The 17,775-nt window shown below is 44.0% G+C and overlaps 1 protein-coding gene across 1 annotated transcript; it reads left to right on the top strand.

Annotated features, from left to right (window-relative positions):
* Positions 1–10,345: 10,345 nt before the first annotated feature.
* Positions 10,346–15,725, top strand: tbx22 (T-box transcription factor 22). The gene is made up of 7 exons (XM_076292724.1): positions 10,346–10,431; positions 11,355–11,456; positions 12,185–12,359; positions 12,479–12,643; positions 13,830–13,894; positions 14,181–14,266; positions 15,115–15,725. The coding sequence occupies exons 1-7, from the start codon at positions 10,355–10,357 to the stop codon at positions 15,723–15,725; spliced, it is 1,281 nt and encodes a 426-aa protein (XP_076148839.1). The 5' UTR covers positions 10,346–10,354.
* Positions 15,726–17,775: the final 2,050 nt, after the last annotated feature.

The raw sequence follows: 17,775 nt of genomic DNA, 5'->3' as shown, positions 1-17,775 counted from the left end.
GTTTCTAGGGTTTCTGGGTGGATTGGGCTTTCAGTAGAAACCCAAACCTTTCAGCAGGTCGGGTGGCCCAGCATAGGACATGTTTACCTTATTCTTTATTCTTTTACGAGCACCCAGGTGCTCTTTCAGAAAAAGCAGATCTCGCTTGTGAAACTTGAAATTCACATTTTTTCGGCGGGTGTTATGACAAGGCCGTTAAATCTCTGCGATGCCTGGGACAGCGTGCTGTGGCTACGGGCCTTTGCTTTCTTAACCCAGAGTCAGGTCTGCCCTCTCAGCTCACTGCCTCCGCTTTGACTCCGGAATGCTGAGACTGCGTCGGCTGCTTCCCTCTCTTATCCCGGTCTTCCCAGTTGACTTCCCGTTTCTCTTCCCCGTTGCTTATTACGTGTCACTGATTTCCCCCTCGCAGCCACATCGCTCGTTTCCCCCTCATCCCACTTCTCTCTTCCTCTCCTCTTTTCTCGTGTGCATTCCACTCCTCCCCTACTCCTGTCCTCTTCATATCCCCATTTCTTCTGTTCGTCTTCCCCTCTCCGCTCCTTCTTTCCCCTTGCCTCTCCTGTCCACACATCTCCATCCATCCTTCTCTCCTCTTCTCTTTCCTCTCCTTTATCCTCTTCCCTTTTTACTTCCCCTCTGTCCCCATTCATCCCCTCCTCCTCCTCCTCCTCTTCTTGCCCTCCCTCCCTTTCTTGTGCTTCTCCTCCATCACTCTCTTTTACCATCTCTCTCTCTCTCTCTCGCATGTCCTACTCTTCTCCCTCATCTATCCCTCGTTCCTCCCCTCACCTCTTCCCCCAGGATCGTTCATGGATCAGCAGACTAAAGGCCCTGCTGGAAGTGTTCAGCAGGGCCCCGGGTGCCTCCCTCTGCCAAGTGGGCCTCAGCTCCGCTTGAGCCCCTGACTGACATGTGAATTACAGTTTGCGGTAATGATAATGAGAGTGCAGCGCCGCGCCAGCAAACGAAAGCTTTTCAGCCATCACCCATTCAGCCTTGGCACGGGCTTGAAAGCCACGCGCTGCATCTATTTGAAGGGGCAAATAAAAATGACAAGCTAACTGTTAAAAAACAGCCCTGGGTTTTTTCTTCTTTCACGTCGGCTTCAGAGGTGTCTGCGGGCCTGCCAGATTTTTTTTTTTGTTCTGTCATATTTTAATTATAATTTATTTTTCATATATTGGTTCCTTTCATATTTATGCATATGTGTATGTGTGTGTGTGTGTGTGTGTGTGTGTGTGTGTGTGTGTGGTTATGGTGAGAGCAGTTACACCACATCCCGATACACAAACCTCATAAATACATCATAAAGATCTGGAAATACAAACGAACCTGGGAGGAGGTCTTTGATGGTGAAATGTTTTCATTCACAACAATGGTGATCGTTTCCGTTAACGCAAACATCCATCCATTCATACAGTATTACAGTACGGCGCAATATATAGCGGTCGCATAACTATAACTTCCCCAAAGGGGCCATCTATCCTCACCCCGAAGGCCTGCTTCTCTTCTGGACTCCAAGAACAGTACACTTGTGACTGGTGAAAGCCTCTGTCTCTGCAGCGCAGAAGCAATATCAATCGCTACAAATAAATACATGTTTATCTTCGCAACTTCTGTTTTTGTCGATTTGTTCTTTTTCCATCTCCCTCACTTTTGCATCTCCCCACATGCACGCACACATCTAACAGGGCTCTGCCAAGACGTATGACAGTGAAAATGCATAGCGCATTTTTGGGGGTTTTCGGACTCAAACACAGTAGCTTGGAAACGACACAGGGTGTGTTCCAGGAAGAAGTTTTTTTTTTTTCGCCGCACAAAGCCGCCGATATCCATTATAGCACTTTTCACAGTGCATTTCGTCCCACACTCTTGAAAAATGAGAGATCTCTAAAGGAAGAGTTTTTTTATTTATTTATTTATTTTCTAAACCCATCACTGGGCATCCAACTCTCGATGGCGACGCTTTACAGAAGGGCCGTGTTGACTGAACGAAGTCTGAGAGAGGGAGCCAGCAACCACGCAATGTGTTTTTCCCCTCCGGATGGCTTTTTGATGGTTTGCATGGTGCGTCTGAAATTCATTATCAATTTCAGCCTGTTTTTGTTTCTCTGACCGCATTCATTAACTACGCGGTCACCAACTGGCTAGTGGCAGACTCACTTGCTCACTCATACACACACACATACACATGCACACACTGATGAATGGTGATGTGCTGGGATTGGCATATACACACTGACAAACACATACACACCACTACTCAATCTTGATTATACATGCATATACAAACACACACACACACACACACACACACACACAAGAAATATTGGCACTCTTCATACATGCACATGAAGACACACACTCTAAAACACACACTCTCATAGGACACACAAAATGCCATAATCAGCCTTCTCCATCCACAGACATACTCACTCAAATTAACACAAACATGCAATTACCAATAAAAAACATCAACAAGATGGATGGCTGAGACCCCATTAGATCACACACTGAACTGGATTCTGCTGGGTTGCACTTAATTGTGATGACATTTAGACTCAAACAGGGTGATGAGAAACAAATAACATCTAAGTGCTGTAACAATAAACTGAACAGAGACAGGCAGCAACAGCGACAGCAACAAGGACACAGAGTGAGAGACAGAGAGAGGAGGAGGAGAGAGAATCAGTTCAGAAGAAGAGTGAATGTGGGAGATGAAGCATGCTGAAGAGAAGACAAAGACCGTGAGAGGCAAAGCTGGTGAGATGAGAGAGAGAGAGAGAGAGAGAGAGAGAGAGAGAGAGAGAGAGAGAGAGAGAGAGAGAGAGAGAGAGAGAGAGAGAGAGAGAGAGAGAGAGAGAGCGTGTGTTTGTGTGTGTGTGTGCGCGAGAGAGGGCGCCTTCCCCTAAAAAGATAATTCACAACATACACACATCCTGGCAGTCCTGGCTCAGAGCATCAGCACTGGGCTGCCCCCTCTTTGCCCGCTGCACCCCTCCACCCCCCCCCCCCCCCACCCCCACTCCCCTGCCAAACCCCCCTACCCAGCCCCGGCAGTAAAACGCTGAGCGCTTTGGCACATGAGCCGTTAAATTCCAGCCGCACTCCGGGCTGCGGTTCTGGAAGCGAGCGAGCGCAGGCGTGCGGGGGAGAGAGCGAGCGACCCGCGGGACGAGCGGTAGCCGCAGCCAGCGCCCCGATGTGCCCACAGACCCATGCGCCAGTGCCAGCCCCCAGAGCAGGGCTCGGGGGAGCCCGTCTGTCAGGCCCGAGGGCACATTCATGGGCCATGATGAAAGCCGGGCCTGTCACCTCTGAAGCAGCACATTTAGATCCCAGATGGGTTGCTCCTGACAGCTTAACTCACAGGGACTCCACAGAGCCAATGTGTGTTTTTAAAATAGAATTCTTCAACACAATATGTGCCTCATGAAGTTACTTTTTGGAAATATTGAGATAAAAACAGGATAAAATAATTCTGGTGACTTCACTAGACTCTTTGGTATCAACAGAGCCATCATGACAAACTTTTTTTTTAAAAAGCAGAAAAAAGCGAGTCTCACTCTAATAAAATGGAGATGAATGGAGGGTGATGCATCAAGCTTAAACAAAGGAACTGGAAGGAATTGGTCCCATGCTGCTTTCTCAATCACCAATTAAGCTGTTAAGTTAAATAAATAAATAAATCAAACTCTCCCCGCTAAAGCCCTTTTAGATCGCTCATTAACTCGCCATTCTCTCGTGTGGCGCTCGCTCTCTGGGGGACGCTGATCAGGCAAATCTGTCTTCATCCTCGTCCTCGGATGCTTTTTAACAAGCAATCACGGTCGGACGTCCAGACCCCACTCTTCCACACACAGAGACGGCGACTCATTAGCTGTGGCTAAAAGAGGACGCGCTAAAACATTAGAGGGTGAAATATCAATGGTGCACATTCAGAGAAAGGCTTTTGGATGGCAGTCAGCAACCAATCAAAGCGTCCCCCCTAAATGCAATTGTCCGTGAACTCCAGTTGGATGGCGCGCTCGATTAACTGCACTTGGAGCAGGGAGGGGATAGCACCGGACTTATTGTCGTCTGTGCGGAGACACTTTGAATCAATCTCCTCGTTTTGATAAAGACGAAAGAAGGGGGGAAAAAACAGGAGAAGAAGGGGGCAACGTTTTGTTTTTAATTATTACTAAGTTTGTTTCCCACTGTGGCACGGTAAAAGAGGCATCGTTCGCGCTAAAGCGCTCGATAACAGGCTCTCGGGCGAGCGGAGCGCTGATGGAATCCAGATGTGGTGGCCGCTCACCACACCAGACGCCCAGCGGAGGGGGGGGGACCATGCCAGGCGCAGGAGGGTCAGAGGAATTTGTCACGCCGTAATTGCTCGGCACGTCCCCCCCCCCCCCCTACACACACACTTCATTCCACCCACACACCCTCCTCCCCCCTAAGACATACACTGCCCCTCAGTCTCTTCACCGAGATGTCTCTCCCTCGAGTCTACCTCTGCCCTGCTCTCTCTCTCTCTCCTTCTTTTCATTGTGGAATGAGGAATCTCCCTCGCTCTCTCTCTTTCACTCACTCTGATGATGACTACCCCTCACACATGCAGACATGCTGTTAGCACAGAGCGCCCCCCCCCCTCCCCCTCCCCTCCTCCATTCTCTCTGGTTTTTGATCTGTGTCTTTTTTGTTGTAGTAGAATGAAAGGCCTGGCAGGCAGGGGGAGCATGGGCAGACGTCTGCGCCCCGAGGGCCGGCGCTGGACAGCCTCGCAGCGCTGATTAGAATCAGATGCCCACGAGGAGCAGGGACGCTGCCAGCTCGCTCCCTCGCTCGCTCTCTCGCCCATCTTAATGTCAGAGGAAGAGTGTCGGGCATGTCTGCATCGATGTGTGTGAGTGTGTGTGTGTGTGTGTGTGTGTGTGTGTGTGTATGTGCGTGTGCGTGTACAGTATGTGTCTCTGTAGCATTTTCTCTTTCCCTCTCTTTCAGTGTGTGTATGTGATGGTGTGTGTGTGTGTGTGTGTGTGTGTGTGTGTGTGTGTGTGTGTGTGTGTGTGTGTGTAAGGAAGCAGTTACACTCCAGTCGCAGCCTGAAATAGAAACAGTCCCATTTCCCACATCCCCACATCTTACCTGCACATTTACAGAGTAAATAAATACCTGCCCAGCACGGCTCCTCTGAGTGGCCTTCCCCTGCTTAAGTGGAGCTTGGGTTTCAGCATAGCCCAGGAAGCCCATGCACACAGCAGCAGGATACTGTGTGTGTGTGTGTGTGTGTGTGTGTGTGTGTCTGCGAGCGAGAGAGAAAGAGAGTACGTTTATATATGTGTATACAGTACATGTGTGTGTGTGTGTTTGTTTGTGTGAGTGTGTGTGTCTGAGTGTGTGTCAGCAAACGAGAGAGAAAGAAAGAGAGAGTGTACATTTCTATATGTTTATGCATGAGTGTGTGTATATTGTCTGTACCTTTGTGTGTATATACTGTATGTGCGCACCTTTGTGTGTATATATATGTGTGTGTGTATGTGTGTGTGTGTTTGTGAGCATGTGTGTGTTTTTCTTTGTGTGTTCCTGTGCGGAAGTGGAAAATGCATATAAGTATCAGTTAGGGAGAGTGCTGGATAAACATGGCTGTGCCTCTGAGCACACACTCCACTGGACTGCTTGGCACTCCTTATTGCCTTGGCATGTGCGCACACACACACACACACACACACACACACACACACACACACACACACACAACACACACACACACACACACACCATTGAGCCCAGTGAGCTGTGGCTAAAGACTTACCTCACAAACACACACACACACACACACAGACACACACTGAGACTAGTGAGCTGGGGTAAAAGAGGTGAAAAAAATCCCCTGACCCACCCCACTCACCTCAGCTCAGCTCTGGGGAACCCTGGCCATCTATTCCCCCTCCTCACACCAGGTGGCAGCGTGAGGGAGTGAGTGAGTAAGGGGGTGAGTGAGCGGGACTGGGGGCCTCTCTGCTCAGTGTCAGTCCGGAGCCCCTAAAGCAAACCATCCTGGGAGCAGTCATCTTCAGTTAGCGCCGCGACTGGCAGGCTTGGCTCTCCACGACCTGGGAAAACTGCTGTGGCCAATTAACATCCGCCTGGTCTGGGCAAAGAGGGCTGGGAGGTGTGTGTGTGTGGGGTGGGGGGGGGGGGGGTGTATTCCGGCCAGCCTCTCTCTCTCTCTCTCTCTCTCTCTCTCTCTCTCTCTCTCTCCCTTCATCTCTCTCTCTCTTTCTCCGACTGTGTGTTTACAGAGGCAGATTCAGTGCAGAAGCCTGCATTTTTGGCCAGATCGTCAACCGCCCCTCAGCTGTCACCAGAGGAGAGAGAGTGAAAGAGAGAGATGAGGAGAGAGAGAGGAAGGAAGTGATCAGAAGAGGGGAAGAGAGAGGGAAACAAATTAGTTAGGGGAGAGGATAATGTAAGCAGCGGGTGGCAATAACCAAATTTGTGTTCCATAATAAACATAAGTCCTGCTGACACTGAGAATGAAAATGATTGGTTATGACTATAGTGTGTGTGTGTGTGTGTGTGTGTGTGTGTGTTTCTCTCTCTCTCTCTCTCTCTCTCTCTGTGTGTGTGTGTGTGTGTGTGATGTTTACATTTGGTTTAGTGGCAGACAAGACAATAATATTTTGGAGTTGTTGTTATGCTAGGGTAATACTCTAGAATAAACAACATTAAATCCCAACGACTTTTTTAACGAGTCTACACTCGGGAGTGTCATATTCCCTTCACAGATTGACCATCAGATTCGATAGGCATCAGTTGGACAAACACCGCGATCAGCAATCAGTCATTCACGCTTCATTTCACATCACTGTTTACCGCACGCTCGGCCGGTGACTAACGGCGAAAACGCGGGGTATAGAGCTTGGTCCAACTTTCCGCAGTCAGGACATGATAACTTCAGGTAGAGCTCGCCCTACGGTGTCTGGTGAAACATCTGGAAGCCAGCAAACCTACCAGGACGGAGGGAATTCGTTATCCTACTGCCTGTGGGTCGTTAGAGAAAGGAAAACTTAAAAGGAGAATTGTCTCCCTCACACACTTTTATGCCCTATAATATTTGACCCTAAGCTCAAAACTCAAGCTTTATTTGTTATTTCTGACTAGTGTGCATATAGGCTGTGTTCGGTCATATTTTCATGGACAGATATTTATTGTTGATAGGGATAAACTAAGCCTCGATAATCCGGATGTGGAAGTGTCGTCTTGAGTTTCGCAAATCATTGGGAAGTTAGGTAATTACAACTGATCAAGCGTACTTCCGCTTGAATGACAATCTAACCTCGTATTAAATTGACCTGCATGTGGTGCATGTCTGGTTTCCGTTGCCACAAGTTTTAAATACAAACGAATCAAACAAAAGCAATTAGGTGTTTAGTTAAACATAATGAGACAAACTGAGGTCAACACTCATAATAGACCGTAGCCTAAGCCTACTATTCTCCTTTGTCCTTGTACATTTCCATAACAAAATGTGAAAAGACAAAATTACGGAGAATGAATGCATAAACAAAAGTCCATAAAACAGACTATGAAAATACACAACTGTGCTTGCACAGCACTTGACATCAACATTAAATACAAATGATTGAAGTAGTGCATTTCAAACCAGTTTTATCACTCAATTTCATTGAAGACGACATTTGAAAAGACTGTTATTCCAAGTGGTTTACTGCAGACAAATGTACAAGAAAGATTTTTAAAATAATGAAATACTTTTTAAGTGTTCAGATAAATTATTTGGATGCACTTACTATAGACGAAACAAACCAAAACTACTTCAGGTCGTCCTGAAAAAACGGAGAAGAATTCACATGTTTATGTTCTGATTTGACAGAGGCACTGACAGAGGTATTGCGCAGGGTATGTTTGTGTGTGTGTGTGTGTGTGTGTGTGTGTGTGTGTGTGTGTGTTGTCAGAGCGGAGGCCCCAAACCATCAGCGACCAAACCAAGCGTGCCATATAAACACAACTGCAATTTGGCTTTTTCTTCAGTGGAATTATTTTCTGTGATTAAAAAACATTTTTAATAAGCCTCGTTCTTCTTTATTTGTGTAAAACGGATCTATTTCATGTCGGACAGTAATTTAATAATCCAAACCTGTCATTACGCCCGCTTTGCCGACGCTGAAAACTTCACATGATAGCTATGACATTATGAGAAACAGACAGGAGCTCTGCACCGGGTAAGGAAGCCCTGAACTAAGGTTGGAGGGGGAAGGAGACAACCAGACAGAACTTTGCTTCACGGAAAGCCCCCCAAATTAATATAGGAAATGTTAGCTTCAAGCGAAAAAAGAGTGAGTTTCATGGAGATATTTTAAATACGCGTTCCAGATGGTGCCAGTTAGCTGGAATAAAATATTTGTCCCTGGATTTTCCTTCTCTTCCTCTGCATAAATTCCATTAAGCTCAAATTTGAAGTAACATAAAAGCAAAGTGATTTCTGCTTACCGCCCCTACTAATAAAACAATCTGTCAAACGGGTAGCTCCAACAAAAATGTTTCATAAATACCATGTCAAATATCGAATATCTGCATTTGGCATGTAAAAGCGTAGCATTTTCTGTACACACAAACGGATTAAGCCGGGTCCAAAAGTTTGACTTCTGATTATGGCATAAGCCTTCCACGCGTTTTTGCGATTTGTGTGTTTGGAGGAAATGGATGATGATTTTAGATAAGTGGGTGTGACAAAATTCAACTCGTTCACACAGCCTGTATTCAATATCCTGTCATGGACTGCAGTTTTGAAAGATGAACAGATTGCTGTTTCAACTATGAGACATGGCCTAGTCTTAATTAAATCTGAGGAGCATAATTGGAACCTTTGCCAGGGGCTGGGGACAGGGCACTTCATAGCCCACCGAAGGTATCATTTAATCAGAGATGTTGCAACTAAATGTGAATTAAATGTGAATGATTCTCTGCAAACAACAGCGCTTCACAGTATCAATAATGTTAAGGTATCATCATATCACATGTAACCAACGCTAACTTTGGATAGGCCGTTTGCGCTTAAATTCTTTTCTGGTTACCTTTACAAAGTGCTGCCAGTTAACTAAATAATACATGATTATTTTAAACACTGTATATTTACTGTGTGTAGGCTATGCTACTGAAGATTGTTTAGTGTACTATTGAAAATGCAGTAAAGAACTAAACATGTCAGTTGAACGAATTCATCGAAATTAGGCTTTATGGATTCTCAACTTCCCAAATGAAACCTATGCTACTGGTCAGAAAATGTATTCCATGAAGCGCAGCACACACACTCTGAACTCAACTAGGCGAATGTGAAGTTACAGCAAATTCGGAAGCAGCAGTACATTACTCTGTTGGGAGTCGCTGCATGATTCCATCCTCACTCCTATTGGAGCCTTGCTATTTGACAACAAGGGCCGGTCTCCAACCCAGCAGCAAATAAGAGAGGGAGGGGATGACGGCGGCTGGGAGGGTGGGAGCCATTGAACCTGAGGAAACGGAGAGAAAATATTGACAATTTAAATGTGAGGGCACAGAAGAGACACGTGTGAACTTGTGTGTCCATGACGTCCTAGTGAGAGTGCAGCTGGAAGTGTGGATGCCCTGCGTCCTGAATGAGGCACGATAACAAGTTAAGAAGTTCGACTGACGACGGAGGCTCGCTCGCGACTTGCTGGCCCAGAATGCAGGGTCTGAGTTCGCGGGCTCACGCCTTCTCCGTGGAGGCGCTGGTTGGGAAAAGCTGCAAACGGGTGAAAGTGGAAAGCGAAAAGGATGAGCGACTGCAGGATCACTCAACGCCAGAGAAGGAGCGTAGCTCGTCAGCAGGAACCATGATCGCCGATGGGGAAATGCAGGGTTAGTGTCACATTCAGCGTACAGAAGTCTAGAACATGGGGTCACGCTGCTAACATTTAATTTTACGCACGAGAAGATTAACGGTTAAACTCATCACACTATCGGGCGAATTTCAGCACACTTAGGATGTATTTCAAACATTTTATCCGAGAAGGCTATAAGCAAACCTGGTGCTGAGACATAGCTTCTATTCGTAATGACACATGAATCAGAACTTCGTTTGATTCGTTGAAGTTTGTAACGTTAAGTTTATGGAAAAGAATAAAAGTAAACTTCGTGTTTCACAGTACTTGTGTTTACATATAACAGTGAAATGACATGGTCATTTAGTCTGAATGCAGCATCCCTTTTTTACTGTGGTGTGTGATGTTCCAAAGAAAGCGAGAGGCGGAGGAAGGCGTCCCTGCTTTTACGGAAGCCCGTGGACAGCGAACGCGATCCGGAATCGGAGAGAGAGGTGCGCATGGAACTTCAAGGGTCGGACTTGTGGAACCGATTCCACGAAATTGGCACAGAAATGATAATCACTAAAGCTGGCAGGTAAGCTTTGACAGCAGCCAAGAATCACTTATTAGACTGCGCGTAAAGGGGGTGGTGATCTTAAACCGTTCTTCAATATAGGCCTAATGTATATTTTACTTGCATGCTAAATTGTTCTAATTTGGTACAAGACACATTAGGTAACCTATTAATTTGTTTATCACACCTGCTTAACTCAGACAACAGTCATGTTACAGCCTATGATATTGAGTGATACAACTTCTCAATGTAGGAACTTGTAAGGATGTTAATGTAAAAAAGGATATAAATGTAAAAAAGCTTGGCATAGTTTGGTGATGTTTGGCGGTTTGTGGTAAATACGGCATGATTTTACAGTTATATATTAAATATCCTATAGCCTTCTGGAATGAAGGGTAACTTTCGAGTGTGAGTTCATGGGGAGGAAAGGCGATGCTCAGATTACAGCAAGGCAAAACTTTCCGATTACCTTTAGGAAACGTGATTACATGGTCCAGAGGGATTATGTTTGACATTGGCTACACCAAGACAGGGTGAAATACAAAGGAAACGTGGGACGTATTTCCACTGTGTATTTCCCATTGCAATTACCGCGCAGACTAAAATCAGTTAAATATTTCGTTGTTTATAAAAGGCACGACACGATCATCCTGCACTTGGTTATAATTTGCATTACAACGACGTTGGAACAATAACTGTAGTCGTAAATCAAACTGTTGGCTTTAATTATAAGACCACCTTTTAAAGTTATATTCCAAGAGCCATTCCATGTGCCTTTTTATTTGCTACAACTTTTTGTCCCTTTTAACAAATGATAAACAGTGGGCCCTCTTGTAGGCTATACCCTACTTTCATTTTTCATTGTGTCGTAATGTGGCGTTTTTAGTCTTGTACATTTTATTTGAAATATTTTTGAATATAAAGTGACTGCGATGTTTCTGCAGGAGAATGTTTCCATCGGTTCGGGTAAAAGTAAGACACTTGGATCCGTTCAAACAGTATTACATCGCCATGGACATCATGCCCGTGGACTCCAAGAGATACAGGTGCGTCACCAGTCACCCGCATCCTGTACATTTAGTTTTATTATTTTATTGTTTCACAGCATTGACTTGTTTTAACAGTATCCCAAAACATGATTAACTATTGTGAGTGATGTTTTGGAGTAACTTAATTTATGTGAAGAATTTGCCAATGCAATATCGCAGCTATTTGACGTTAGAATCTTTGTAGGCCTATACTGCATTGACTTTCCAGTTGCTCTAAGGTTCACTATTTGAACTTTTTACATGTTGGTATAGGTTGTTTGTGACTTATTTGTCTGCTTTCTGGACATGTATTTTGGAATGGAAGCCGTCGATACCTCAACGCTTTACGAACATAAAAAATATTAATAGTAATTTACAGTTAACGAAAATTGTTGGGGAATATATCAAAATATAGGCCTAGCCGATGTTTGAGGTAGCACCGTCATATTTGATGTTGACCATCATTTAAACTTTGGGGCATTTGGCACATTTATTTTCAGCAACCTTACTTTTATTTTATTTGTTCACAAACAGACTCGGCGTAGTCTATTATGTAAATTATATAAAATGATTAGGCCTAATAGTCTGTTGGCTAAATGTAGACCTAATTTAATTAATTTGAATGGGAACATGGTAACGTTCAGGACGCAATACTGTTCCTCGACATTGTTTTGAAAGCTTGTCAGTCAAAATTACATTTACGTTTATAACATGACCAAGTTTATGTCCTGTTGCTGCGCTGATAGGTACGTGTATCACAGCTCCCAGTGGATGGTGGCGGGAAACACTGATCACTCGTGCATAGCGCCTCGGCTATATGTTCACCCCGACTCGCCGTGCTCGGGGGAGACGTGGATGCGTCAGGTCATCAGCTTTGACCGTGTCAAACTCACCAACAATGAGATGGACGACAAAGGCCATGTATGTCAGTGTTGCCCACTTCACCTCATGTTCTTTTGATGCATTCGGAATGCTGACCGAGTGCAGTGAAAGGACTACAAGGTGACTGACCAATATTTTTCACCTCTCCACAAATTCAGATCATCCTGCAGTCAATGCATAGGTACAAGCCACGCGTCCATGTAATTGAGCACGACCCCCGCTTGGACCTTGCTCAGATCCCGTCTCTGCCGGCTGAAGGCGTGCATACTTTTTCCTTCTCAGAAACCCAGTTTACCACAGTGACAGCGTACCAGAACCAACAGGTAAATAATAACTTAATTTAATCAATAACATAAACGTTAATATTTCAGGTAACCATGGACTGTATAGATATATTGTCATGTTTAACATATAAATATGATGTAGCTATTTTAGGAACACATCAAACATGACAGACCTTTCCTTTTTCTTTACAATATATTTATGTGCTGAAATGATTTAATCAAGCCAAATATGCCCTGTTTAATTTCATAAAACAGATCCAATTTGTCTGTGGGTACAAAAAAAAAACAATAAATGCTGATAGATTTTGTCAGGCTTTTAATAGCAAATGAGCCTCAGCAACAATAAAAGTGAGCTGGCCCATATCGGGTTCATATAGGCACATAAACAGGCCATAGTTCTGCAGGCCACTCAGAGAGGCAGTAAATCACAGTGAGAGGCAGTGCAGGCAGCGGCCCTGAACATGTAAAGCACATTCTGGGAGCCATATTTAAAGAAGAGGGTCTCGGAGCTTCAAAGACATCCATACTTTCAGACAGATGCGTACACACACACGCACACGCACACACACACACACACACAGCTTCAAACTCAACAAGTGTTTAGTTGTATATTTTTCTCACACACACGCACAGGCACACACAAACTGTAATTGTGTAACTCACATTTACTCACACGCACACACATTTTATATGTGACTGAACATATACATATGTGACTGAACATATACATCGGAATGCACACACACATACACTCACTATTGTAAAACTCAGAAACATAAACATGGCATGCGCTCATGCATGCACACACACACACACACACACACACACACAAACACACACACACACACACGGCCTGGCCTGAGCTTGTCTGCCAACACTTTTCATCAGTGGCCACTTTTTTACTGTGAAAGATTGTTTTACTGCTTGACCGCTGTCGCGCTGGCCGGCCAAGCCAGCAGAGTCCACACAGTTAAAAGCCCCGTATAAAATCATGCCCAACAAGTCCCCTGTTATCAAACGGGCCTGTTTGACATGGCACATCGCCCTGGGTGGCTCTGAAACTTACAGACCCTCTGAGGATCACAGAGCTTCCCTTTGGTCAACCTCACACCATAAAAGCTGAGGTCATTGTTGGTTTTTCTGAATACTGCAAAATCTCCTCCAAGTTGACAATATATGTTTTACATTTTTTTTTGTTCATTCTGCTGTGCTACCATGGATTTAGATAACCAAACTGAAGATTGACAGAAACCCTTTCGCCAAAGGTTTCAGAGACCCAGGGAGAAACAGGTAATGTAACTGACTTCACTAAATGTTCACATGAAACATAATACTGCTGCATGAATAATTTTATATGTTCTGTTCATGTGCAGATCAACATGTGAACATTTTAATAACTTAAACAACCTGAAAGTGTTACACGATTTTATTGTGAAATAAGGTCTAAATTCGTGTTTTGGAGAGACAAACTGTATACTGGCACAGCACAGCAATGTATTATTTTAACATTTACTTCACCTTCTGTTACTTACCTCAGCATCTCTCTCTCTCTCTCTTTTTTTTGTTTGGGATTTAGGGGGGTTCTGGATGGGATCCTGGAGTCGTATCCATGGAGAAATCCAATCAGTCTGGACTTCAAGCCCTTTGCGCTGGAGCTGCAAGGTTGAGACAAACATTTATGTCATTTTAACAAGCTATAAAGGACAGTTGTTCAACATGCCATGCCTATGAATGCTCAATTTTCGTTGAAGAATCAGTGACAGTTAAATGTCTTTTCCTTCAGTCTGATTTTTGACGCTTTAGGGAAACAATTTATTTGATTATTTTATTTTATTAACATTTGATTTTGAAGAAACTTTACTCATGATTCATCACTCTCTCACATGCACTCCTAAGTCTATGAGTCATTTGTGAGAACCACCCAATGTCTCTTATTTCACAATCATATAAAAAGGCTCTTCAGTCTCTTCCCTTAGAGGAAGCCATAATTATTCTACTCAAAATCTCTTTCTTGGGGTTATTTGCTGTAAAGCTGATCATTAGAGGCACAGTCCATGATTCTGCTCTGATATCCATTTCAGTTCAAATCCAGTCCAATTCATTCAAACTCTGGTCCTATGTCCAAATCAGTGAATTACTCCTCGAGGTCCTCTCCCTGTCCTCTCTGGGTGTGCGCTCAAAAAAAAAAAAAAAAAAAAATAAATAAATAAATAAATAAATAAATAAATAATATATATATATATATATATATATACTCAGCCCTGGGGCCTAAACAATTCCAGGTAATCAACATACTGGTTCATGAGCATGGAAGGGAGGGGTGTAATTTGTAATTGCAAATATTAATAACATTCTACTAGAATTGCAGATTCAACCTTTAAATCAAAAAATAAAAAAGCATCGTGGAGCAAAGATAGCATCACTACCTGATAATTAGTAAATAAATCTGCTAATTTCCAGTTACCTTTACCTTTAAATCTCACTTTATCTTTGTAATGTTCTGTTGGCAGATGGCAGTTCTGGGTCCCCGGGTGGCTGTGTGGGCCTCTCACCCCTGAAGAGCCTCCTGCCCCCGTCCACCTGCCCCACCTCCTCTGGCCCCTTTGCCCTGTCCTGCGCCTCCGACTCGGCTCTCCATGGCCTCTCCGTCCCGCTCTGCTACAAGATCTCCCCCGCCACCAGCCTCCTCGCTGCGCGTGCCTACAACTCCCATGGTGCCGAGGGGTTGCGGGGATACCAAGGGCTGCTGCGGCCCCTGGCCGCGGCTGACTTTCCCTTGCTGTCCGCCCTGCACAGCAAGAAGGTGGCCAGCTGCAGGGGCCAGTGTTTGCAGGGACCGCCCGGGGCATCTTCAGCCTGCTTCCTCCACCTGCAGGGGCTGAGAGGGTCAGGGGTCAACTCAGTGCATCATGACCCGCTCCCATCAGCGCTCGCCTCGCCGTACAGCCTGTATGGCTGCGGTCTGCCCACGGCGCCCCAGCTGTCTTCGCTGGCGCGGCAGCACGCCAAGCTGGCCAATGGCGGAGGCGCTGCCGCCACCGCCGCATCGTCGGCGACACAGACTGAGAGCCTCCTGCGCCAGGCGGCGTTGTGGCACCCGGCCATCAACCACTGCCTCTGACACCTGACCCGCGACGCTGCTGCCTGGGACGCTGTCATGAGGTTGTCATGGCTACCAAAGAACACAAACACCAGAGGACAGTTGAGTTTCAACAGCTTCTGGGATGAATACCTTCATGATTTTTTTGCCTTCTTTATCATAATCATCATCATCATCATCATCCCCATGTTTGAGGGTCAGCCAGGGAGAGGTCGGCAGAATGGACGTATTATGTGGACTGGCAGCGCAGTTAATCGCACACACATTGAAGCTGAATATGTCAAAAGTGGAGTAATGTTTTTTGGCATTGAGCTACGCAATTGTACTCTCAAAGGGAAAGAAGAAAGTATTCAGTGGTTTTGGACATGCCACAGAGGGATAGAGATTGCGTGTGTGTGTGTGTGTGTGTGTGTGTGTGTGTGAGAGAGAGACAGAGAGAGAAAGAGAGAAAGAGATAGAAAGAGAGAATGAAAAATTTATGTTGTGAAGTTGAGTTGAGGGGTGAGAAAGGTAAGAAAAAGGTAAGGAAGACAAATGCTGAATGGAGGAATGTTTTTTTGGATATTGGCAAAATCTCGGAGGTTTGTCATTCACAGATTGAGTTGCACAAAAAGACTTTTCTTTGAAGACTCTATTTAAATATACTGTGTATATTTGAGACAATGTTCAATGTATGAACTTCGGGTAATTTGCAGAATCACAAGGGGTCTTGGTGCTTCAATTAAGGTTTATAAACACAGGATTCTTCAGAAGTCATTTTTAAATCATGTATTAAGTATGTTAAGTATAATACTGGACACAATGTAAGTGGACAGATGAATCATCTAAGAACAGCTGGGTGTTTTGATAAATGTATGAATATTTTAAAATCGGGTGTATCATTATTGCAGCCATTTCACACAAATAATGTTCTCTTTTGATTTGTAATGTATCAAGACAATACACATTAATCATCCCATACATATTGGTCATAAAAGGTCAGTTTCCATTTTTAGCACCATTTTTATTTTGGGTCATTCTTCTGTTTAGTGAGTGTGTGTGTGTGTCCATGCACGTTGAGAAGTTACGGACAATAGCAGGTTTTTAATTATATTTACTATAATTTTTCATAACTAAAGATTAATAAAGCTTTGAGTACAGCCATTTGCCTTAACAAAGACAGATATAATTCTGACAATGGATGCCAAATATGTGCTAAAAAATATATAAACCGATCTATGCCTCGCCCTTTATCAAAATGCTCTAATAGCAAACAAACGCGGTCATGTTTTCTATACATTCACACATCATTTTAAAACATGTATTAAGTATGTTGGCATACTGGACATGATTGGCAGAGTGCAACTTGAGTACAGGAAACTTTGGTCGTATTAGTAGTAATGTTCCACTTCTGTTTTCTTAACTGTTTTGGGTGGTTATTACTAGGGTGTGTGTCAAATGTGGCTTTGCAGAAGAAAGCAAGTATGCAGTTTGGGGATCTACCCAAATATGCAGTGTAAAATCTATACACCTATCCAAATCTATACAACTTGCATACATCACTATAAATCAGAAAAATGTACAACCCCAACAGTGCTTAAGTTTTGATACATAGACTGATGAGAGGAAAGTAAGTAATGTTTTATAAAAATAAAAAAAATACCAATAAAACAATGTTTTAAACAACCTAAATGTGGTAATTTTTATATATAATAAATTAAATATATAAATATATATTTTACTAATCATGGGTTTGTTTTTCCTTTTGTTTATTATATATGTATTATTTTAGTAAGACCCCTAAATAACCTCAGGTTCAGTGTGGAGCCCACCATGTAGTTTGCTCCCCTTGAATGGCCAAATGACTTGATTGCTGGATCCACTGACTTTACCATGTCCAGGTAGGAGATCAGCTTTCAAACAGTCAAGGGAGCTAACTTCAGTTCCATTCTTTACTGTTTTCTGGTAAAAAGTTAAACTTCATTATTATTACTAGCCAATCTGGAGGGAGTTACTGGCATACTATGCAACACCTACAACTTACATTTATAAGCCCTCTTAAATTGTTATAATGGAGGTCTTCCTACATTAG

The sequence above is a fragment of the Alosa pseudoharengus genome, unplaced genomic scaffold (genome assembly GCF_046254945.1).
Source record: "Alosa pseudoharengus isolate Yale_2024_CS ecotype anadromous, Long Island Sound unplaced genomic scaffold, YU_APseudo_1.1 YU_APseudo_1.1_scf_19, whole genome shotgun sequence".
NCBI lineage: Eukaryota > Metazoa > Chordata > Actinopteri > Clupeiformes > Clupeidae > Alosa > Alosa pseudoharengus.
This window is presented reverse-complemented; position numbering and strand designations above follow the sequence as displayed.

What these genes read in the sequence shown, in the direction of transcription:
- tbx22 (XM_076292724.1), top strand. Translation starts at nt 10,355, where the DNA reads ATGGAACTTCAAGGGTCGGACTTGTGGAACCGATTCCACGAAATTGGC. An exon ending in AGAGACCCAGGGAGAAACAG is followed by an intron (nt 13,895 to 14,180) that starts GTAATGTAACTG and finishes TTTGGGATTTAG; the next exon opens with GGGGGTTCTGGATGGGATCC. An exon ending in CTTTGCGCTGGAGCTGCAAG is followed by an intron (nt 14,267 to 15,114) that starts GTTGAGACAAAC and finishes TTCTGTTGGCAG; the next exon opens with ATGGCAGTTCTGGGTCCCCG.